Here is a 24,474-nt window from a genome sequence, read left to right as displayed (position 1 = left end):
CCATGCCAGTAAACAAAGGAAAGTGAGCGAAAAAAAAATCAGGATTTTCATGGGCCCCTCTCCCTACTCGGGCCCTGGGTAGTCAGGTCCACTTTTCCCCCCACTACCACGCCCATGGTTCCAAGAGAGGTTTCTGTTCTATTGCTGCCATTTGCTCTCCATGACTCAACACCTCCAGCTTTCTAGCTTTCTGCTTAGGAACCTGCACCTCTTTGACCTCTGGTTGAAACGTCCTGATGAGTAAAGTCCTCTTTTCATAAGCGCGTCCACCATGAGTCTGTCTGTCAGACACGTAGGATGAGGTGTCCTGACTGTGACCTTTTAAAAGGGCCCCATGTATTCATTAAGATAAGAGCCAGCTCCTCTCAGACCTTCTCCAAAACGACAAAGTGCCCCCTCTCTCCCTCTTGCTGCCCCTCGCGTGTCGCCACTACCTCGCGCCCACACTCAGCCCACGACAGTGTGACTCCCTTGTTCCCCTCTATCTTCTCTTGCCTTATCACTCTTGTCTTCCTTCGGCTGTCCAGACACTTGCATTCCTCTGTCATTGACGTGTGGCGCTTGCAGGTCTGGATGGTGTTGGAGACGCTGCTCACGGGCTCTGTTTAAAGATCAGCATGGGCCTTGTTGTAGGCATGTGTTCAGGAAAATATCGGCTTGTGCCTACGACCGAATCACAGCCGTGATGTTATTCGTGATAACACACTCCCTCTCGTGTTCTATTGCTTAAATAATATCTGTTTATAAGAACACTGTATACTATTAATACTGTATAAGACATTATGGAACTATGGATGTCTTTATAAAGATAATTTATTGTTACGAAAAGTATAACTCAAACAATATAAACAATAAGTTACCACATTCTTTGATTTCACCAAATTGAAAACCTCTGGAATATAATCAAGAGGAAGATGGATGATCACAGCCATTCTATGAAGCTGAACTGCTTGATTTTTTTCAAAAGCAGTGTGTAAGACTGGTGGAGGAGAACATGCCGATTTGCTTTAAAACTGTGATTAAAAAACAGGATTATTCCATCAAATATTGATTTCTGAACTCTTGAAACTTTATGAATATGAACTTGTTTTCTTTGCATTATTTGAGGTCTTAAGGCTCTGCATCTTTTTTTTTTGTTGTTATTTCAGCCATTTCTCATTTTCTGCAAATAAATGCTCTAAATGACAATATTTTTAATATTTTTAAATTTGGAATTTGGGAGAAATGTTGTCAGTAGTTTATAGAATAAAACAACAATGTTAATTTTACTCAAACATAAACCTATAAATAGCAAAATCAGAGAAACTGATTCAGACACTGAAGTTTTTCCAGAGCTGTATATTGCTATTAATAATTAATTATTTAGTGCTGTGTATGCCTTGTAATGTTTATATACTGTATATAAATAAAATATTCACAGGAATAAGCTTAACAATGCTAAAAAGAGCAATATCATATATTTCATTCACATTTAGGGCGCTTTCTCTTGATAAGAAATCTGTTTTTATGCAGTGTATCTATGCTGTTAGGAAAGAAGGAAGGAGACCACTGGAGATATACACCAAGGCTTTGGGCTAACAGCCTGCAAGGTCTAGATTTTTTATTTTTTATTTTTTCAGTTTCATTTATTTTAGACTGCAATGATATGTCTCCAACATATACACACACATATACACACACATACACGCTCACACTCACACACAGTCCTTGCTAAAGCCCAGCGCGCATGTTGGACGCTAATGCACAGCTATTTAATTAGATGTTGCCAGATCGTTGAGCCAAGATGGTAATCCAATAGTGCGGTAAGGCCCTTGTTAAATCCTCTCTCTTCAAAACGCACGCTTGCCCCTGACACTGGCCCAAGAAGCATTTTCCCGACCATCACGTCTCCTTTGTCCGTCTTCCTTAGGCCTTGTGACATCAATTTACATTGGATTGCATTAAATCCATGTAGGCTCGCGCACGCACGCACGCACGCACGCACGCTCGCCCAACCTCACACCGCCTATCAAATCTGACACCGGCCCATCGCCATTATACATTCCAGAGTGCGTGGATCCCATAATCTCATAACCTATGAGAGTGTGTCTGTCATTTAAACATTAATCAAGCCGTCCGGGGGTAGCGGCCTGTTACTCTCTGTGATCTGGATTACCATAGTAATGCACCTGCCAATAATGCTAGGAGTAGGAGGACCCAAATCAATAAGTACATCTGAACACAATCACCACAACCCTAAAGAAGCCGCTCTGTGCACTGTACAGTACATTCTGTACAATATAATCTCATCAATGCGTGACACTTGCTCTTTGTGGATCCTCTCACAACCCGAGCTCGAGTTATGCATTCGCCTGTGTGTACTTAAGCCAGGCTTTGATAATGTTTTGCTCCCATTATGACTGTTGGCTGCAGGCAGGCCGCAAAAGGCACAAGCAAACGGTATTTACAAACACTCATGCGATTAATCTTATATGAAACCCAGACGAGCCGTCACGCACCGACCTCTTTTCAAACACTGGTTTTTGAGCGATGGCTGCGGTACGGGAACAAAACACACGAGAAAAAAAAAAAAAAACAGAGCAAAAGAACGTGGGTTCTTCTTTTCTGAGTTCCTGGAAAGACCGTGGAGGGTTCAGGCAGAAAACGAACGAGAGCCGAAAAAAGGTCTTAGAGGTTAGCAGTTTTGGAACTGTTTGGAAGGGCCGCTTTACTCGGATGCAGCGGACTTCCACATTTGGCCCAACAGTGCAGTCAGTCAGTATCTTCTTTCAACCTCAAGCACTAACACAGAGATTGGTCTCCTTAAGAAGCATGTAATTGGAGACACCTATTACACTGGAGATATTACATGACAAAGAACCCGGCACGAAAACCCCTAGTCATGGCCCATGGTTTATTTTCCATAAATAGACGGTGTGAGGATGGTCCTGCCGCTGGAAGACCACTTTAAATATGTACTACAGTTGTTTCATTGCTGAATCAATTGTCGTCTGTGGTTTTGAAGTAATGTGAGGCAAATCAAATCAAAAGAACCTCGGGCCTTATTTACCAACTTTTACCAGAGAGAAATACACTATATGAACAAAATAAATTAAAAAATTCAGCTTATTTATTGTTTCTAAATACTTTATCCTGCTATTGTTTAAGTTATAACTGTCTCTACCTTCAGTGGAAAGGTTTCTACTGATGTCTACTAGAGGAGCACGTCTGTGGGGAATGGGGATTGAGTTGAATTGCATTCAGGAACGAGAGTGTTAATGAGGACAAGGACAGGTTTGTCGGATGATCACCAATCATAATCACCGAACTTATTATCCTGGTTTTTAATCACAGTTTTCATGCATCTTGGCATTTTCTCCTCCACCAGTCTTACACACTGCTTTTGGATAACTTTATGCCTTTACTCCTGGTGCAAACATTCAAGCAGTTCAGCTTGTTTTGATGGCTTGTGATCATTAATTTCGATTATATTCCAGAGGTTTTCAATGTCTCCATTTTTGCAGTAGCTCTTGTATCAGCACCATCAGTAGCTCCACAGTTGCTCAGGTAATCAACAAAAGACAAAAAGTCATGGCCAGTAAAACCAACCAGATTCCCATTTGTTATTAATATATTTGACTTTGCAGAAACCCCTCCAAATTTAAGAATACTACTGCTTTCAATTTAAAAGAAAAAAAAAGAAAAATAGTCCAACTTTATAACAAGTGACTCCAATAAATCTGTACTAATGCATACGTCACAAGAAGTTATTACACCACTGTTATAACATGAATTACAGACGCTTATGATAAAGTAGGGCAAAAAAAATAATCGTAACGACTGCTGCTGTTATGTCCAGTCTGACGTACATAGCTGCCCTAAAATGAGAAAACAAAACAGTAGGATAATCTAACTTTGCTGTGCTGAATTTGATTACTCTTCATTTGAGAGGGAATATGTATTTTTTGTTTTGTTTTTTTACAGTCTAGTTTTCTGTTTTGCATTTGTGCATGTGTGTGTGTGTGTGTGTGTGTGTGTGTGTGTGTGCGGGTGTGTGTTTGTTCGTGTGCGAGACCTTGAATGTTAACTGCTGTTTTGTCTTCCTCTAAAGCCGAGTTGTTCGTTATCTCCCATATCGCAACGCCAGCTGCGACGGAATGACAATAACAAATAAACACACCGAGCCCATAAAGGATTTGCGGATCAGACTACTTAAACAGGATGCTGAGCAACAATCGCTAACTCTTTGTTTGGCCTCATTCGGTTTTTATACGCGCCTTTTATGGCTTTCTCCTGAACGAACGAATGAAACGATTGACGTGCTGTCATTGCTTTTCCTGGTATTGGTAGAAGAAAAAAAGGAGAAAAATCTCTTAAATGGATTAACGTTGTCGTTTTCATCGCATTCTAACAGTGTCTCCTTCTTAACAAGGTGTTCTGTGGAATTTTCATGTGGGGGGAAAAAATGTCTGTAACATTATTAACGCTGCAACCCAAAGTGGTCCCAGCAGTTCATACTCAAAGGGCCCTCTGACTACACCGGCAATGGGCTTGAGTGATAGGGCGGCCTAATTGGCTGAGGGAGCGCTGTTTGAGCCAGTTTTTAGGCCTCTCTCTTTCTCGCCCCAACTGCATTTCGCACCTTTGAAGCTGCCCTTTCATCTCTCCAGCCCCATGATGTCTGTTGTCTTTTGTCTGATGGTGTGTGCACATTTCTTTTTCAGAGCACTTAATATAAAACAAAGGCAAACCTTTAGAGAGCTTGTGCCTCTTTCCCTCTCGCTTTCTTTCTTTCTTTCTTTCTTTCTCTCTCTTTCGCTTTTTCTCTCTCTCCTCCACCTTTCGTTCTGGGCAGGTCCAGGGTGGGTTTTGATTCAGAAGTCATCTGACATGCTCAAACACACTCCCCTTCCTCCTCCGCCGGTCTCTGAAGGGCTTGGAAACACACTTAATATCACACCATCTTCACAGGAAACAGCAGTCCCGCCATGCCTCATATTTAAAAAATAAATCAACTCATGATTACATAAGTCACCAGCGCTTTTGTGGGGAATTGTTCTCCCTCAGCTAGATTGTAAGCCAAGCACCCACTTGATAGAACTCTTCATACAAGCGTTTCATTATTATTATTTTCTTTTTTTGTCACGGGAAATGATTCAGCGCTAACTCCCTGGCAAATTGCTCAGTGGTAAATTTAGTAACGGGCCATGAAGGCCCAATATGGACCACAGACAGTTCATGAGATGATATGAGTGGCGTGGAAGTGGATTATAGCGCCATAGTGGTTTTTGTTATCACTGCCCTGAGGGTAGACGCTCCCGAGTCTCCTGAGCCTGTGGTAGCGTTTCACTCAGTTACACCTTAAAAAATGAAGTGTTCGGCTTACCTTAAGGTAAATCTAATTTACACAGTTTTCCTCTTACCCCAATTGTAGGTAGACAGCCAAGACATGTTTAGTGTTTGAATCTTCTAATTGACACATTTAGCTACTTTATTTTGCAGCCATTGCTGACAAAGCTTGTTTTGTCCCCATAGAGAAATACTGCCAATAAAATAGGACTATCGAGACAAGATAAAAACATGAATCCCTTGGCATCAAGGGGGCTTTTGATATTAGGTAAACAGATGAGAACTGTGAGGTTTTCCATAAGGTACTTTTTGGGATGAGGTGGGGTGATGATCATCAATCAGAGCAATACAAATAAAAAGATTGCCTAAAACATGCATCTTCCTTTTATTCAGATCCTTAATGGTGTTTTAATACAATGGCATATCTGTAGGTTTATATCTCCAGGCTAATGCCAAGACACAGTCCTACAGCTCTATGGCAAAAAAGAGAAGCTTTTTGTCTTGGCTTGAATATTGTAGAGCCTGGAATAGTACTGGAGCAGAGTAATAAGACCAAGCCATATTTACACTTCATTTAGTCTTACTGGTGTAGTCTTACTGGTGTAGTCTTACTGGTGTAGATCCATCATTCAACCCAGCACCTAGAGGGTGAACAACTCTCCATCAGTGAAACTTCCACAACTAAACTAATCAAACTAGTATAAAACATACACATAATGAACCCAAACAAAGAAGAAGAGTGGGTGCAAAGCATACTGGCAGCAGCCCTCTTTATTTAGTGATGCCACAAGGATAAAATTGTTAAGAAACCGTGTCAGTTTATTTTTTGCCACATTATAGCTTTATATTAAGGTAGAAACAAATTTGGCCTAATTTAGATTTTTTTTTGCTGTGATTTGTTCATCTTAAATAACTGATTAATGGTTTGAGGTGAAGAAGAAGGGTGTGGAAGAAAGGAAACAATGGACCAGAGGGCAGTAATGGAAAGTGGGGTGGAAGGATGGAGTCGGTGTGGTTCCTGGTGGTAATGTGAGGCCTGCCTGCCTGTCGGTCAGTTGGTCAAGAGAGTGGGTGTTTTCTCACCAGTGCTAATCTGCGGAGCACTTCAGTGTCCCCGTCCTGTTGTCTCCTTAGGCTCTCTGGTCCTCTACTTCTTTACTGATAGGCCTGAGTGGAGAGACAGGTGAAAAAAAATAAAATAGAGAAGCCAGTGATGCCTCTTGTTTATAGCTGTATAGATAGCATGACTTTCAATTAAAACTGTTTTTTTTAAATAAGTAATTATTTTATAATATGTAGATTATGATTCTACACTGTTAATTACACTATAACAGACTATGCATAACATTATGACCATTCCCTTATTTCAACACCCATTATCTATTTTTATTTTCAGCTGCAGTGAGTATATAGGATCACATATTTTTTATTTCTGTAATTAAAGGCCATTGTACTTCTGCCTTGTACTAGTATGAGTGGATCAGGCACAGCAGTGCTGCTAGAGTTTTTACACAACCAACAGCATCCTGTGACCACTGATGAAGGAGTAGATAATGACCAACACAAAATTTGCGGCAACAGAGGAGTTTCTGTCTCTTGTCTTTACATCTACAAGGTGGAGCAGGAAGGTAGGAGTGTAAAGTAGGGATAATGTGTGGACACAGTGTTTAAAAACTCCAGCAGCACTGCTGTGTCTCATTCACTCTTACCAGCATTACACGCACTAAAGCCCTTTTCAGACAGGATTAGTTTCTCAGGGGGTCCTGGGGTCATTTTCTCTTTTATATTATTTTATTCTCGTCTGGAACGACCATATCTATGTTTTTCTCAGACTTCCTCTGAGAAAATTACAGGCAGAATTATCAACTGTTTTTTGCTGAAGATAAGGTAAGGTAATTTTAGTCCTGTCCAGACTCAAATCTTTGTGTTTCGTTAACTCACTTTTAATAAAATAGCTATTTTTACACTGCCGCGCACTGTAATTACACTTTGGGCACACGGAGATCCATGTAAAAACACAACAGCAAGTGGAAATGGAGGAGCTACTGAACATGATGTCATGTGACCGAGAAAGCCAAAAAACTCACTGGTCCTCCTGTTTATTTTTTATTTTTTTCAATTGGAGTCCGGATGCAAGATTTTTATCGCTGAGTAGAAGGGTGAAATATTTTTCACAGATGTCCCATTGAGAATCTAATTCCGTCCGGATAGGGCTTAAGACATCACCTTCATGCTAGTGTCTCTGCTTTTGGCTACTGACTATTGAAGAACAGGGTGAATGGAGGATAATAATAAAGTATGCAGAGAAACATATACAGAACTAGATTCTGTAGTTAAAGAAAATTGGAAATAGGTTTATGCTTGATCTGTACAGTTTGGAGTTATTTTTAGGGAACTCAAAGCCAACACACACCTTTTTTTTTCTTTAAGTGAATAGACAATTGACAATCACCTCATTGCTGGCTCTGATGTACACCGTCAGTATGCTTCAGGACCTGCTCTGTGGATTAGTCAACGCGTCCTCTGTTATTCGTGTCTGGTGTTGAAGTCGACGAGTCCCATTCACAGGTCCGTCTCCTCTAAAGAACCAGCACCGATCAATAATTCAATACGACTGGCGTCTGACTCCAACTCTGGGGCCCCATACACAAGCACTCTTTATCCCATGCATGGCTGAGAGCGGTATTAATTAATAGCTCGAGACCTTGTTTTGCATTAGAAGCAGGACAGGCCTGATAGGCGTGTTCAAAATAGGAACCAGCATCAGGTTCTCAAACAGCCAATGAAACAAGAGTGGAGACTGTAGGGTAGATTAGAGAGCACTAAAACAATGTAAAAAGAACTGGCCCAAGAATTACCCTGAGATAATTAAGAGAAAAGCTTACACTATGTATTCAAATGTTGGTGGATACCCCTTTTAATGAATGCCTTCAGTTATTCAAGTTGCACCCATTTGCTGACACAGATTTGCAAATACTTCTACGCACACACTGCTTGTCTAGTCCCTAACAAGAAGTACAAGAAGTGCCGATAAAAAAATTGTTCTCTAAAGCAAACTAATGGCACCATGCCTAAAGCCAGTCATAGGCTAGAGGGATACAAAGCCCCCCAGCTGTGGAGCAGTGAAACTGTGACCTTTGGAATGATGGTGGGTGCTCCATCCAATATTTTGGGAAGTTTTGGGTAGTAGTGGATGAGGTGGAGTGGTGGCATCCAAACTCTTTACCTCACCTAAGGCAGATTTTGAACTTCGGCATCAAGTCAAACAGAGCCTATGGCAAAGACTGCTTGCACAAGCTATGCCATTGTGAGCGTTTATACTTGTGCCTTGGTGAGTCTGTATTGTTCTTCAGTTGCCCAGAAATGTGACTATGCATCGGGCAATGCGTCAAGTTTGATTGGCCAGCTGGTCATTGCATTTCCACTTTCACATTTTCGTTTTGCCAGCACATACTGTTTTGGCAGTATAATTGCAGAGCAATTGCAATGCAGACACAACACAATGTTAAAGTATAAATGCTCACAGCAGCATGGGCTACTTGCACAGGCTACATCCTAGACTCTGTTTTGACTCATTGCAAAAGTAGAAATCAGCCTAGGCTACAACATAGTGTACATGGCCACACGTTGTGTAGGCTTGGGCTATGACGTAGATTTGGTGCAGAAACATCAGATTTTATGTTCTTGAATGCAATCAAATCCTCTTAGCAATGCTCCAAAGTTTAGTATAAGGACTTAATTGGACAGTAACGACAGTTACTCCAACAAAAGCATGATGAATCAATTTTTAATTTCCTTGACTTTGGAAGAAAGCAATGAATGACCAAGTGTCCCAAAACCAATATTTATCCATTTAGTGTATGTATTCCATAAACTTCCATTCATGCACTGTAAATGACCCAAATTGACGTTGTATTTTCCCAAAAAGTAAGGTCTAAATACAGAGGATTCTTTAAGCAATGAGATACAAGAACATGCTTGAAAAAGAGGTTTATGACTGTGAAGAGCCTATAAAACATATGAGAGCATTCAGATGATTAAAAGGTTCTCTTGCTGATTTTGTTCTTCCTTAATTCATGGCTATATGTGGTTTAAAATTTGTACATTTTAAAAGGTGTATAATATGCTATATTTCTGAAAAACCTGAAAAGGGTTCTGCAATGGCATTACACAAGGAACCCCTCAGGCATCTTTCAGTAGTTGAAGGTCTGCTTAGAGGAACATACTGTAATGCAGATTGAAGGACTGAAAAGATTGAACAGCCAATTTACTGGTCGGTCAGGTCGGTGCAGAACAGAAAGCACCATATGCTAGCTGTGCCCAAAGCAAAATGCTCTGTTGTTTGGTACTTAAGTGTCGATTGAACTGGTGGTCCCTTTGTGAATATTTAATCTTCAACATTGGACCACAAGTCCAATGGATTTGGCTTATACTTGGTAGACAACCTCTGAAGTTTTGCTTCTACCAAAACCAAGGGTATTCCTTCATTATTTCTTCCAGTATTCCTGATAAATTTTCACCAAGTTTTGGAACATTGCTGTGTGGATTTGACTGCATTTTGCCTTAGTCAGATCAAGTGCTAATGATGGGTGATAAGCTCTAGACCTCAAACACCACTCAAATTCATTCCATTTTTTTTTTACCACAAATGTATACTTCTTTATCTGTGGTTTGCCACTGGGCATGTTAAGTATGCTAAGTATCCCATTATTTCTGCCAGTACATTCCTATAATGATTAGATAGACTACATGCTCACAATTGAAAAGTGCTTATACATAATTGAGTTTACTACCCGAATTAGAAGTTTATTATTCAATTATTAATCGAATCAGAAACTGTTATGTAAAAATTCTGATTTTGAGTTTGACAGGGTTTTAGGTTTTTCGGTTCTAGGACCTATAAAATTGATGTTAATTAGGATAGCAGTGTAATACAAAGTGACAAAGTGTCAGCTTACATTCAGGGTCTATGAAGTTAAAGGATGATGGTTAAGTTACATGACAGCATGACAGCATGTCCAACACCAAACATCAGGTTAAGGCATATAAACATCATAGAGATGCATGTGGAGTAGTTGATCTCTGTTTTCTGGAGTGATTGAGCTTCATTCAGTAAATTTGCAATTAGTTAGAGTGGTATTTGACATCCAAAACTAACCATCCAAGATCAGAGTACTTGAGTACTTGACCAGACTAATACTTTTTGTCTAAATACAAATACAAATATTTGCAGCAATCGAGCCTAAAAAAACCCACAAGAGTAAAAAAAAACTATTACTGCACCAAAAAAAGAAAAACCTCTCATTAATTGCATCAGAAGAAATGTTGGATGCGCAGACGCCTACAAATTTGTGGGGACCCTTAAACATAAATATGCAGTAAAGTAAACGTTTTAAAATCCATGATGAAACATTTAAAGAAACCCTTTAAATGCTTGACGAATCTTAACTGGATTACAGGTCTCTCTTTTTTTTGGGAAAAGTGAACTTCATTCACTAATTATTCCTAAATATGTTCTTAGATTTGATTCTGAGGAAAGTCCTAATTTTTTTATGTGTTTTTAAAAGCACAGAATTGTGCACAGCTCTGCTCCTATAATGATGAAAGCCATTTTTACCCTTAACTCAAAAAATCCCCAATTTAAAAATATTGATAAATGTTAGAATCTTAGACGTTTTAAGAAAATAACTTCTGAAGAATGGTAGGTAAACAAGGCCTATTTTTCTAAATGGAACTAAAAGTGGCACCAGTGGCTGACATACCCAAACCAGGCTTTTTACAGAGGCAGCTGTTCCAGTCCCTGCACAGAGAGTACTGGATAAGCTCCAATATTTCACCAACAAGGGAGTAAAACAACCACTCTGGGATTAATATTTAATTCAGCAATACAGGCCTTCAAAAGCCCACTAGCAAACGTCCTATTAGCTGCAATTTACCCTTCTAAAAAAGAAACCATACACAAAACAGAAGCAATCACAAGTCATGAACGTCTTAAAGTGTATTTTCCATCAATTATTCAAATTATTCCAATGTTAAGATTAGTGTGCTCTCCAAACAACTGAACAAGAGGAGGAGAATTAAATCAGATGATGACATTCTTCAAGCAATAAATAAAAGCTGACAAAGAACAAGAAACTCAGAAAAAAAGTACAGGACAATGGAACCTTATCCATACGTTTCGTGGATTTATTACGAATGGAAAACATTGTTCAGGTGAGCTCACGTTTCACAGTAATGAAGAAATTAGGCTTGTATTTTTCGTTTTAATTAAAAAGAAAAAAAACGCTTAAACGTGTTTAACGATCATCCAGCCTGCATTCGAGGTAACGTTTTCATACTTGAACCTTTATAAAACACCAACAGTACAGAGAGAGAGAGCCACGTGTTCTTTAACACAAGGTGAGGAAAGCAAACAGAAAGAGAGAGAAGGAAAAATAACCAATAACGAAAACCTTCAGAAAGCACAAAATAAGCAAAAATAATTTTTCGTTTCCTATGAACATTTTGTACATGTTGTGCCCGTACCAGTTTCCAGCACTTTTCTTTTATGTTTTTTTACATTTGTTAAATCTACACATTAATGACGTAATACGTAATACATTAATACGAGGTCAATATCCTACGGGATTGACCTCAAATGCAAAAAAAAACCCAACCAAACAAAAAAACATTTAAAAAAATCCAAAAGTGGATAAAATTTTATTGACCTGATGTGGAATGAACTTCACCATAGTCAGAAGAATAAACGTTGATAATTTTTTCGTTATTTATTTTTAACTCTTTTAAAGGTTCTTCAGTCCTCAACGCGCTCCCATGCGCGCCAAAAAAGAGTTTGAGCCAACGACACCCCAAAGTATGTCATCCCAAGAGGGGACAGTCGTGGCTTTTTATTTTCCGAGTTGGAAATTTTTTTGTCTTTTGATTTTTGAGGAGGTGCTTTTTTTGTACACAAAGTGTAGTCCGTAGTTTTCCTCAGTGTCGAATAAAACGAGGCCAGCCTCTTGATTTTTTTAGAATCACGATAGTAATAATAATAACAATAATAATCATCGTAGTAGTAGTAATAATAATAACGTATTAAAACAGCGCGTGCCCAAGAGAGCGTCCAGCGTCCAAGTCAGGTTTTGAATTTCTTATTTCTGATTTGCGCACAAAGCACTAAACTCGAGTGTCCTTTGCGTTCTTCACAGCTTGTCCATGTTTGTCCGTTCAGTGGATTAAATCTCATAAATAACCTCTCCTTCACTCGTGATGCGTAAAGCTTGCGTGACGCGTGAGTCCCTTTCGCCAGGAAAGCGTGAACACAGTCCTCTTAGTGCGCCCGGGTGGTGGTAGAGGTGTTGGTGCTGTCTGGGATCGTTCCCCGTTCTTTCCATCCACCCCTGGACCCCCTGTCCCGTTAACACCGCGTGTCACAGGCCGAGCGCAGCCGCGTGTTTCTTGGCCTTAAGGCGCAGGTCCGCGATGCTGGAGTTCTTGTTGCTGTTCTTGGCCGCCGCCGCTGCCGCCGCCACGGACGCTGCTGAGGCTGATTCCGCGGCCAGTGTGGCCAGCGGGAGGCCGAAGGGCGGCGCCGGGAACATCATGTAGGGTGCGTGCGCCGCCAGGTGTGAGTGCAGGTGGTGGTGCGCCGCGTGCGCCACGGCGCTGTCCAGCTGCAACTGCGCCTGCACCTGAAAGGAGAAGGGCGGCAGGTTGCTATGACTATCCTACGGGACGGTATGGTAGGGGGAAAGGGAGTGGAGGGGTGGGGAAGGGTGGAAAGGGGGGAAACATACATTAACTTAAGAGAGGGCAACTAGAATGGCAGCATCTGGTAGAACAGGGCAAATAGGAACAAAAACTGTTGTAAAAAGTGTACACATTTTAAATATACACATGTATGTATAAAATTGCGGTACACTGTGGCCATAAGCAAAAAAAAAAAAAAGGAAATAAGCACAACACACAGCTCTGGGAAAAAAGAGACCACTTAAAAATGATGAGTTTCTTTGGTTTTACCAAATTGAAAACCTCCTGAATATAATCAAGAGGAAGATGGATGATCACAAGCCATTAAACGATCAAACCTGCTTGAATTTTTTTAATCAGGAGTTGCATAAAGTTATCCAAAAGCAACCTATAAGACTGGTGGAGGAGAACATGCCAAACTGTGATTAAAAAACAGGGTTATTCCACCAAATATTGCTTTCTAAACTCTTAAAACCTTGACCTATGAATATTAACTTGATTTCTTTGAATTACTTGAGGTCTGAAATGCTCTAAATGATAATGTTTTTATTTGGAATTTGGGAGAAATGTTGTCTGTAGTTTATTGAATAAAACACCAATGTCCATCTTACTTAAAAGCAGAGAAACTCATTTAGAAACTGAAGTGGACTCTTATTTTTTTTTTCCAAAGCTGTACACATATTTTTCACTTCAGCATTTGTCGGAGTCACACATAAACCTTGTATCTCCAAAATGCCAACTATGCAGGAGAAGCAAAAAAAATAATAATTAACTTTAAATTGAAGTTTATTTTGACACATGTTAAATGGTCCATTTATCATGGAGTTCTGACACTAAACTATTCAAAAGTCAAAAGTCAAGTGTGAAAAATGTAATAAAAAAATCTGAAAAAATCACAACTTAAAAACGTGTAAACTTTGTCTTAAAACTTTTATGGAAATCTGAATAAAATTCCAATCATTATGGAGCATCATGAAATTCTGACATAATGAAGAATAAAACTTCCATATTCACATTGTGACAAAAAAAAATAGCAAAAATGAAGTTATGAGATTTTTGTATGACAGCTTCATACATATTTAGCTATCGCGGGACAACAGGAAATATAGCAAAGTGTTCTACATGGGTTTGGACCCATCCTAACATCTAACAATTCCTAACAATTATAATGCTGTAAGTCTATTTACAAATTCTCAGCAGTTCAGATATCCCATGCTTTCATTATGTTTCCCATTAAACTTGAATTCAAAGTTCAGAAGATTTGAATCCAGCCTGTAGGCCACAGTCTCTAAGTAGTATTATTAATGAATATTTCATATTACTACACACTACATAAATGGACTGAGCTGAGTTCTATTTTCTTTTAAAATGGCTGTTATTGACTGAGTTTGCAATCATAGAAAAGTAGTTATTTTCATTTGTGTGAAAGCAAAGCTAGAGGAATTATAGTTTGACTTCTTTAACCCTATTTTCAGGTAATAATCCTAATCTAGAAATGCTGTGAATTATTTGGTAATCCAACAGGGCTCTGTTCTGGGGCATATAAAATGTGTGTAAATTAGGTGAACAATGTCATTATGACAGTGATTAGATATGGGCTTACATAGATGGTCTATTGGGTTACTTGCACACTTTTAAGCATGCAGCATCATGACAAATTCAGAAGGGAATTAAATATAACAATAAGAAAAGTAATGCCCAATACGAAGCAGATCCACTGGAAAGGGACTTCTTAAGTGTTTTGTCCTGATACTTTTTCACTCCTACTCAAGCTTTGTTTTGCTAAGCTGAACTCCTACTCAACCCCTTGCTGGGGTTTCCTTCCTACTCAAGGCTTCATTTGATTAAGGTAAGAACACTTTTATTGAGCTTGGTTTTGGGCTACTCTGCCCACCCCTGATTAAGAGACACTGTAGATTTTAGCAAGGTCTGACTGACTAAGTGAGCCACTGATGTATTGGTGCTCTATAAGTGGGATTAACTGACATCACTTGGGCATGGATATAATGTAAGATGACCCTAGAAATAGAGTTTACAGAATGCTTCCACATCAGAAACCTAGGACCCATTCCATAGCAGTTGGAGCAGACCTGCGCCAAGCCAACATTGTGGGCACTGTTTTTTTGTCGAAGAGCATGCACATGCCTCAGAGCCACTTGCCTGTTGGAACGGCATACGCAGAGCTCCCACGTTGACATATGGTGCGACACGACATGCTTCGAACTGACTTGCAGCTCCTATAAGCACCCCTGCAATAAAAAGAGAAAGAGAGAGAGAGACGATTTGTCTGGGCTATCCTCCTTCAGCTGGGATTTGGAGCTCTTGTGGATATGCTTCAAAAGCCTCAGCATGGATTACACCACCAAACACCCACCTGCAGGTTTTACTCTTCTGCACACTGCTCAACAAAAATTCAACTGGGCCGGCTTTTAGGGTGGATTCAGGTTTTAAGAGACCATATTTTAGATCACGTGGGATGATGTGTTAGGTATTATGAGAACACATGTTCATGCTAGCTAATATGTTGGGTTGTGTGTTGGGTTGTATATTAGGTCATTAGAGACTTAGTGTAAGATTCAAGACTTGTTTGTATGATTCGTTAAATATTGTTTCAGATGGAATTGAGTGTTATATTTCTTTTAGACATTGTGTTATATATTCTGAGATATTTTGATAGGTATTGTGGAACATTGGGGACAGAGTGTTATGTGTGATTACTCATTTTGTTAAATAATATAGGACATTGTTAAGCAGTATTGGATTGTGTGGTAAAATTATGACATATTGTGGCACAGTATGTTAAGTATCAAAGGACAGGTATGATGGGACATGTGTTAGATAATATGGTGAAGTGTTAGGTATTGCAGGACAGTGTGTTTGGAATTTTGGGAGAGTGTGTCAAGTATTATGTGACAGTATGTTAAGTAATAAAGGACAGCATTTAAGGCAAGATGGGACAGTGTGTTTTGGGTATTATGGCATAAATACTACATATAATGTGTTCATTTAGAAACGACAGTGTGTGGAATGTGTGTTAGGTAGTATGGGAGAGTGTCTTAAATAAAAATTAATTATTGAAGTGTGTGTTGGACATGATGAGACGGCATGTTACGTCATATATTAGGTCATATGGGACAGTCTGTTAAGTATTATGGCGACAGCATGTTAGATACCATGGGACATGTGTTAGTAATTATGTGATTGTGCGATAAAAATGATGGCACAGTGTTTTAGAGTGTCAGAAGTGTTTGGTAACACAAAAACAGTGTTCGTTTAGTAATATAAAACATAATGGTTATTTTTTGAGGCAGCTATTTATTAAAACTGCAACAATAATAATTAAATACGTTTTTGAAGTATTATATTCATAATCAGCAAATAAATTCGGAATAAACTACATTCCTATAAAATATTCAATATTACCTGAGAACTCAGTTCCTAAATCAGCCTAAAGTATTGCGTAATTAAAACTAGACGTAAAAAAATTAGACTTCTTAAACCTCTTTTATACGTCTTATGTTTGTTTATTAAAATAGGCTGAAATATGGCCAGAATTAGAGCTATGAATATTTAGAGGGTTTGTTTTCGCTTTCGGCTTGATGTCGTGTAATAAAAGCAGCAGGACTCACCTTTATGAAGCTGATTTTCCTGTTTTCTGCACTTCGCTCTCCGATTCTGGAACCAAACCTGCGATAAGAGGAAATAAACAAATTTTACGTCATTAGCAAAAACATTTGACAGACGGCTCGCGAATGCGCGCGCAAACGCCCCTCCTCTGGAAGCTACAACGAGGACAAAACTGCGCGCGTCCCCGAGGAGCTCTGAAATATTAATGAGGCTGAAGCCCACAGGACGAACAGGCGAACATATGACGATAAAAAACTAATTTAACCCTTTGAAGCCTTAACCATCATCACCAGAAAATTTTAACTATTTAAAACACGAGCGTTTATTTGACCCTTTGAACAATTCACAGAAAAAAAATTATAATTCAAATTAAAACATATAGTATTACATGTTGCATTATATTTGATAGGTCAGGGATTTATTAAGTTTTTGTGACAAACATAGAACACGGCTCCCTTTAAAATATTTATAAATATATATTTTTGTTTTCTTATATTTTTAATCAATTATTATTTAATATAATAATTAACAAATATAATAATACTTATAATAAATTATTTAAAGAGCATACTGATGTTGCAGAGGTATCGAAAACTTAAAAGTATTATACACTTAGCTTTAAAGGGTTAATTTTAGGCAAGAACATTTTAAATTTAATTCGAATAAGGACTTTAAAAAACAAAACAAAAAACTAAACAAAAAAGCGTAGTATATATACATTTTACAGCTTAAACCAAACAAATAAACAAAACAGCAAAAAAAAAACACGGGAGCGTTAGAAACGTATAAAACGTATAAATAATGGAACAAGGGCTGATGGAGACGTGCATGTTAAACGGGCTCATAATAAACTGGCCCTGTCTCTCAACCCCGGTTTCATCTTTCCATCAGCGCTCCCAGAAGCTCCAAATCGACTGACTGATACCGAACACCAGCGCTGAGATTGGAGCCCGGCCTCTCTGAACGAGCCTGGAAAGCCTATCTGACAAAGCATTAGCAGACGCGCCAAATTAATTACCTTTATCTGCAAGAAAATTTATGTTAGTGATTCGCCTAATGGCGCGCGGTTCTGTTTAATTACTGTCAGAACAAGTTTGGGCACAAAGCCCCTGTTTGAAGATATTTCTTTCTTTTTTTACTCCAAATGTTATTATTATTTTTTTTATAAGTATCTGGGATTTTGAGATTAGGCGTCTCATTACTATGTTAATCTACTCTGAATCCCCCCACAGAGAGGTGGGCAGATGAAGCGGAGCCTCGACTCGAGTCTCAACCTCAGATATTTCAATTGTAGAATCAATCGTTAACCCTTTAAACAAGTGTTTGGTATCTGACATATTTGTGTTTTTGAGACCTCTGCATCGTCATTCATGTGATCGTTAAATAATTAATTATGTTACATGATTATTACATAATATTAAAACATAAATCCAACATATAATAAAACAGTTTGTAATTAATATTTGATTTAAAAATTACATGTTTTCGGAACTGTATATTTTTTGTGGTTTAAAAAATGTTCTAAAAATACATTTCGGTTATATTAAATATGATTCAAGTAATTTGTTGAAATTGTTTTTTGTTTTAAATAATTTGTCAGAAGGTCAAATTAACCTTCTAGATTTTTTAAGAATTATATTTTACGGCAATTATATTTGTCGTTTCAGGCTTTAAAGGGTTAAACACTGGGTTTTGACCGCTAAAAAAAATAAACGCTTTGGGGGGAAAAGAAAGAAACAAAACAAAACAGAAACATGGATATTAAAAAGGTATTTCCAGCAGGTTTGTGTATCAGTCATATTCTTAAAAACTCGACAACTAAAGAAACGTGGCCTAAACGCAGTCAAAACTGAAAGAGCATCAGATCTTGTGGCGAAAATATTATCCATAATTTATGTTAATCCGTGCTTGGGAACAAAGCGACCAGAGGAGACCCCGAGTTCACTTTTTTCTGGGATTTTTTTTTTTTGCTAGAAAGGAAGGGGTACATTCGCATGTTCACAGCAACCGGCAGTCAGCCTGAATAAATGAAGAGAGTGAAAGAAGATATTGTTCTGGATTGTTTTTGATCAATCCTATCAGTACTGATGTCTAATGTTCTAATGTTCTTATGTTCGTTGTCATTATTAGTGGGCTTCAGTTGCTCGTCTCTCCTTACACATGGATTCAAGACCTTAACCAAGACAGCTTATTAGGTTTCTGCACAGATGGTCTCTACTTAAAAAAGCCTTATAAAGCCCACAGGCACAAATTGTAGGCTTTTACTTGCCAAATGATAACAATAACATAAATTCAGGCTTATAAATAAGGATACAAACAAGTTTTCCAATAGGTTTCCGTTTCCAGTTTGCATTAATGTATTCACAAAACTAATTACAACGTACAAATGCACCAATATATATCAACACAATTGAGAACAATAAAACATACATATAAGAACTAAACTTAAGAGTAAAAACGCATGAACAATATAATATACTTATAGCACACTGCTGTCACAAACACAAAAAAGAAGCACACAGCAAATGACAGAATGACAGAAAAATTAAAATGATAATGGAACCTACAAACAATAAACTACAGCCACAAACTAATTAACTCCAAAAAAGACATATAACAGGGCCAACTGACCAATATAACAAAACCTAAGACATAAAATACTGACAAATTAGCAGTCAAGCAACATTTAACACATACAATACTAACAATTTTCCAATCCACCAAAACCAGACATAAAATACTGATCAATGACCAGTCAAAATGAACCTACCAAATATTATATAATATAAATACTGCCAAATTACCAGAACAAGTACTAACAAAACATTAATCAATCAGAGCCTAGCAAACCTGTAGCTTATTGTTTCAAATACAAATCACTGATTTTCTTCTCTGGAATAAGAAAAGTCACACAACGTAATTCTCTTCTCTTTCTAAACTGTTTGGAAGTACTCTTCCCAGCAGACAGTAACACTGCTATGTTTTAATCCCAGATGGGCTCTAATCACCCCTGCTCTGCTGGGACTGTGGTTCCAGTGGCTCAGGGCCTGTAGGCCTCTAATTCATGTTCAAACAAGGTAGCAATTAGGACTGAATTGACCAAAGCCTGCTTTACCTGTACAAGTCTGTTTTTTCCTAAATTCCTAAATACCACAATGTTGACTGAAAAACTGAACCACAATATTGGCTACAAAATCTGACATTTTGTCCTTCTGATAAATATTTTGCCAACCTAGAAAAGTAAGTTGCTTCATGTGGTTTTAGCTGGTTTGATTTAAGTCAAACAAATTCTTCTATTAAAATGAAGCAAAACTAAACATCTCAGAAGAAAACCGGCAATGTTTTACATCAATCCAAATCTCAATAACAGATCTCAGTCCCCTTTTTCCAGCACAGCATTTTTTGCATGAAACCAGTTGTGAGGCATGCTACACACTTACAGTACAGAGGAACCAAGCCAGCTGTAAAACCAGCTTTGAGTCTTTACCATTCACTATTTTAATGCAGATCTCAAGGACACAACGTGCTGGAAATATACTGCAATATAACCCTCTAAATACAAAAGCTTCAGTCACAGAATCTGCCTTTAATAAAGATACCAAAAGCAGTGGTAAAACAGTGCTTTTAGAGTTGTATTTTAACGATGTTCTATAAACTTAAATTCAATAAGAATGGGCATTCCTTTCTGAAAAAATATATATCTCTAAACAGTTTAACATTGTCGACAAACCGCTAAAAGAAAAACTTTCTAGTCTATAAACTGACAAATGGATTGTTATAAACTTGTTGTGTTGTGCTATATCTGTTTAGACTCATTTACTTGTGGATATGCAAAAGGAGTTGTAAAGAAAAGAAAGCTGCGGTATACCTCTCTAATCACACTTACAATCTGAAAACTAGTAAATACAGTTTTATAGACATATTATGCTGAGATATAACTGCATAAACACATTTATGTAGACTACAAACTGGTAAATATGTTGTTATAGACATGAAGTGCTCCGTTATAACACATTCATTACCCTATTAAAGAACGTCCATTTAGATTTTAAAGTAAACAGCAATAAACACATTTACACTCACGTCTTACTTATAGAGGTGCCGCACACCAATGGTATTACAGTTCTATAACCCCGTTATGCCGCGTTATGACTATAGCTATGGCTATATAGTCATATTCACACAGTATCAAACTGATGAATGAAAGTGTATGATAGACAAAGTTCACTACCTGCACGCGCGCCTCTGACAGACCGAGCCTCTGGCTGAGCTCCTCGCGCATAAAGGCGTCCGGATAGTGCGTCTCGTCGAACAGGCGCTCGAGCTCGTTGAGCTGCTCGAGCGTGAAGTTCGTGCGACTGCGCCGCTGTTTGATCTTCGTTTGCGTCTCGTCCTCGGTCGCCTTCGTCTCCTCCCTGCGCTCCTTCAGGTCCGTGGTACCTTTGGAGAAAGCGTGTAGCAGGTTTCTTTAATTATTCGTATTATATATTAATATTATAAAATGTATTTTATTACAAATATTTCTTTTTGACATAATACGAATCAGTCAGTTGTTATTTATAATGTAGCACAATTGTTAAATCGACCGATAGAAATTTTTTATACAAAATTCAATTTTGGAGATTAGCAACGATATGATTATATGATGATCACCAGCAGGCATCTACACTAGAATATAGACACATGGAGCAGCATGCTGAAATGCATACTTAAAATAACATAAGCACATACACACACATACACACAAACAGACTGTGGTCTAAAAACAAATCTAGCAGCCTATAATAATAAAACAAGCATTTAAATAATTTAATGTTGCTGCATTAATAATACACACGACCCTACTATAGTCGAGCATTGACTCCTACTAATGCTATTACTAATTATTATTATTATTATTATTATTATTATTATTATTATTATTATTATTATTATTATTATTATATTACTGTTTAATTTTACTATGCATTATTATTGCTATATCGTTATCTTTAGTATTTAGCTACTGTGATCACGAATATTATTGTTGTTGTTGTTACAGCCTTATCTAATCTCACCATGGTGCTTCACTTTCCTTACTTCCTTAAAATCGTTAAAATCCGAAATTATACGCCCTAAAAACTATGCAGATACAGAATATGATGGAATACTGTACTTTTACTATTCCGTGCAGTTTTGCACTGCTGTATCACTGCACTATTCCATATTAAATACATTTCATCTCAGAGCTGTTCACATATTTACATTGTTTTTTATTTATTATTTAGCAGCTCTCTCAACTGAGAGGAAGAATCTTTCTGGTTTCTGTATAATTCTGTATAATAAAACCTTGAAACTCTTAAAGCTGAATCTCTGTTCTTTGCAGTTATATGCTATTAATATTAATCAAGATACATTAATAACATATAGTTAACAACGTTTGTTTTAAGCTGCATCAACATTTACCTACATTACACATAGAGAATTTATAAAGTGTTAAATCTACAGCTTACAATTTTTTGACTGATTAAACTCTGACAAATTTGCAATTTATTCTCACGTACTGTTCACACGCACATGTAGATTCCCAAGACGTTCTAATACATAGTTTAATTCCTTATCTAATTATATTCTATATGTTCTACTCTAATTTGTGACATTTATATTTCTTGCTCTTTTTAATTTTCGTTCTTATATTTTATCTTGATGTTCTACACGACAATTTCAATACTAAATGCACCGCCTATGACTGTGTGTTTGTGACAAACTTTGATTTTAAATGTTGTAATTGCACATTGTGTGCACACTATTTTAAGTGTGATTCTAAACGTCAAGGTTAGATTTTTTAAATTAATTTTATGTATAAGTAATACCAATCTACAATATTTATATCTGTTTTTTATTATATATTTTTCTATTTATTTAGTGAACATAAAGTGATGAGTGTCAATTGGCATGAATAAATAGGTGAATTGATGGTATTATTTAGTGAGACATATAATAATTAAATGGGATGTTTACAGCCGCCTATTTATTTGTCTTGGTTATACAGACTAGACTTATCCTTAGTAACCAACAGTGAAATAAACTGTTTAAGTGTTCCCTAAAATGTTTTATATAATTACATTGATTCTTGCTGACTTCATACTGAATTTACACAAAATTTTAATGTTTAAACTAAACGTATTTTTAATTCTTCAAGCGTGCTGGATATTTTTACACGTCACATCAAATATACGTCACATCAACACACTCCTTGCCAAACTACAAAAGGCTGAAGACAGCAGATCTGACTGACAGCTTAGCATCGTTCACAAAGTACGTTTATTATTTTTTTAGGTATAATTCTCGCGCTGTTTGCTCGCTGCAGGCAGATGGTAATATAAAATAATCTTTACCGTCCGTCAGTTTCGGGCTGCCCGCCTCTCTCCTATCCGGCCCTGCCATGTCCGTGTCCCGCAGCGGCGATCGAGCGCCTCCTCCTCCCGGACCTCCTGTTCCTCCTCGAGCTCCCGCAACGGCGTCCTCGCGTGCCGCCGCGTCAGTGGCCAGAGCGTCCCTCGGGCGCGCCGAACCGGCGGCCTCGAGCACCTCCCGGTAGGTGATGGCCTCCTTCTTTTCCTTCACTTTCTGATCAAAAGATTTGGACACAAAAGCGGTCAGTTCTTCCATCCCCGGTGCGCCCGAAGAGAGGGAGAGGAGGAAGAAGAAGAAGGAGGAGAAGGAGGTTGGTTGGTGGTGGTTGTGATGATGATGGTGAGGTTGATGATGAAGAAGTAGAGTGAGAAGTAGAGAGAGAAGAAGAAGGAGAAGAAGAAGGAGGAAGAGGAGGAGGAGAGGAAGAGGGGAGGAGGGGGGAGAAACACCACCACCAGTCCTCTCCCTCCTCATTCACTCTCTCTCTCTTGCTCTCTCTCTCTGTCTCTCTCAAGCTCGGTTCCTCAACAGCACTTCACGATAAGACATCGAGGTTCGCGCGCGTGTTCGCGTCGCTTTGCGAGAGCGCGCCTGCCTCTGTGTGCTTCCCTTTGCCTTTCTTTCCTTGCCTTCTTCTCTGCCTGCGCGTTCTTGCGTGCGCGTGCAAAAAAATAATAAATTAAAAGTGTGTCGAACTAACTGTTCACTTCTCCGCTTTCAAACCGAATCAAGAAGAAAAAATAGGAAGAAAAATGAGAAAGAAATAGAGATATAGAAAGATAGATAGAAGATATAGATGTATAGAAGAATGTCCAAAAAATCCCGTGCGGAGAGAAGCTCACAAAACCTGCTGCTCGCGCGCTATTGAACTCACACTATTTATACTTTGCAACGCCTGCCCCCTTGATCCGTGCAAATTACCCCCCCACCACCACCACCCACCCACCCTCTACCTTCCCCCATCCCACCCAATCCTCAGAAAGCCCCCCCTTCATGCGCACATCACCTCCAGCACGCGGATGCTATTGGTTGGCCAAGACTGACAACGCCGGCTAATGCGCGCGATTAAAGCGCTGCTGCGATACTTTTTTGTTTGTTTTTTGACATGTTGTGAGCTTAGCAGTTAAGGGGTTAAAGGGGGAGATGGGGAGGGGGCGTGGCTACAAGAAACCAAATAAATAAATAAATAAATAAAGGAGGGAAAATAAAACACGGTGAGGAGGAGAGATAGAGAGAGTGAGCACGTGCGCGAGGAGCTTCCCCGGTGAGGCTTTGATCTATCAGGAGAAGAGGAGGAGGATAGAGAGAGAGAGCGAGAAAGAGAGAGAGAGGGGAGGAAAAGAATAGGGGAAAAGGTGAAGAGCGAGGCGCGCGAGACTGCTCTAAAAGCGC

General features: G+C 38.5%; 1 protein-coding gene across 2 annotated transcripts; it reads right to left on the bottom strand.

Annotated features, from left to right (window-relative positions):
- Positions 1-11,491: 11,491 nt before the first annotated feature.
- Positions 11,492-23,946, bottom strand: shox2 (short stature homeobox 2). 2 transcript variants are annotated; one of them, XM_007258386.4, is made up of 5 exons: positions 23,064-23,946; positions 20,918-21,126; positions 16,689-16,746; positions 15,220-15,308; positions 11,492-13,037 (listed from the first exon to the last, which is right to left on the bottom strand). In XM_007258386.4, exons 1-5 carry the CDS (start codon positions 23,554-23,556, stop codon positions 12,741-12,743), a joined length of 1,146 nt encoding a protein of 381 aa, XP_007258448.3. In that variant the 5' UTR covers positions 23,557-23,946; the 3' UTR covers positions 11,492-12,740. The 2 variants fall into 2 exon arrangements, with proteins under 2 accessions (XP_007258448.3, XP_015463627.3); XM_015608141.3 differs by having other exon boundaries at positions 11,492-13,001.
- Between the last annotated feature and the right edge of the window lie 528 nt (positions 23,947-24,474).

The sequence above is a fragment of the Astyanax mexicanus genome, chromosome 4 (assembly GCF_023375975.1).
Source record: "Astyanax mexicanus isolate ESR-SI-001 chromosome 4, AstMex3_surface, whole genome shotgun sequence".
In the NCBI taxonomy this organism is placed as follows: Eukaryota; Metazoa; Chordata; class Actinopteri; order Characiformes; family Acestrorhamphidae; genus Astyanax; species Astyanax mexicanus.
This window is presented reverse-complemented; position numbering and strand designations above follow the sequence as displayed.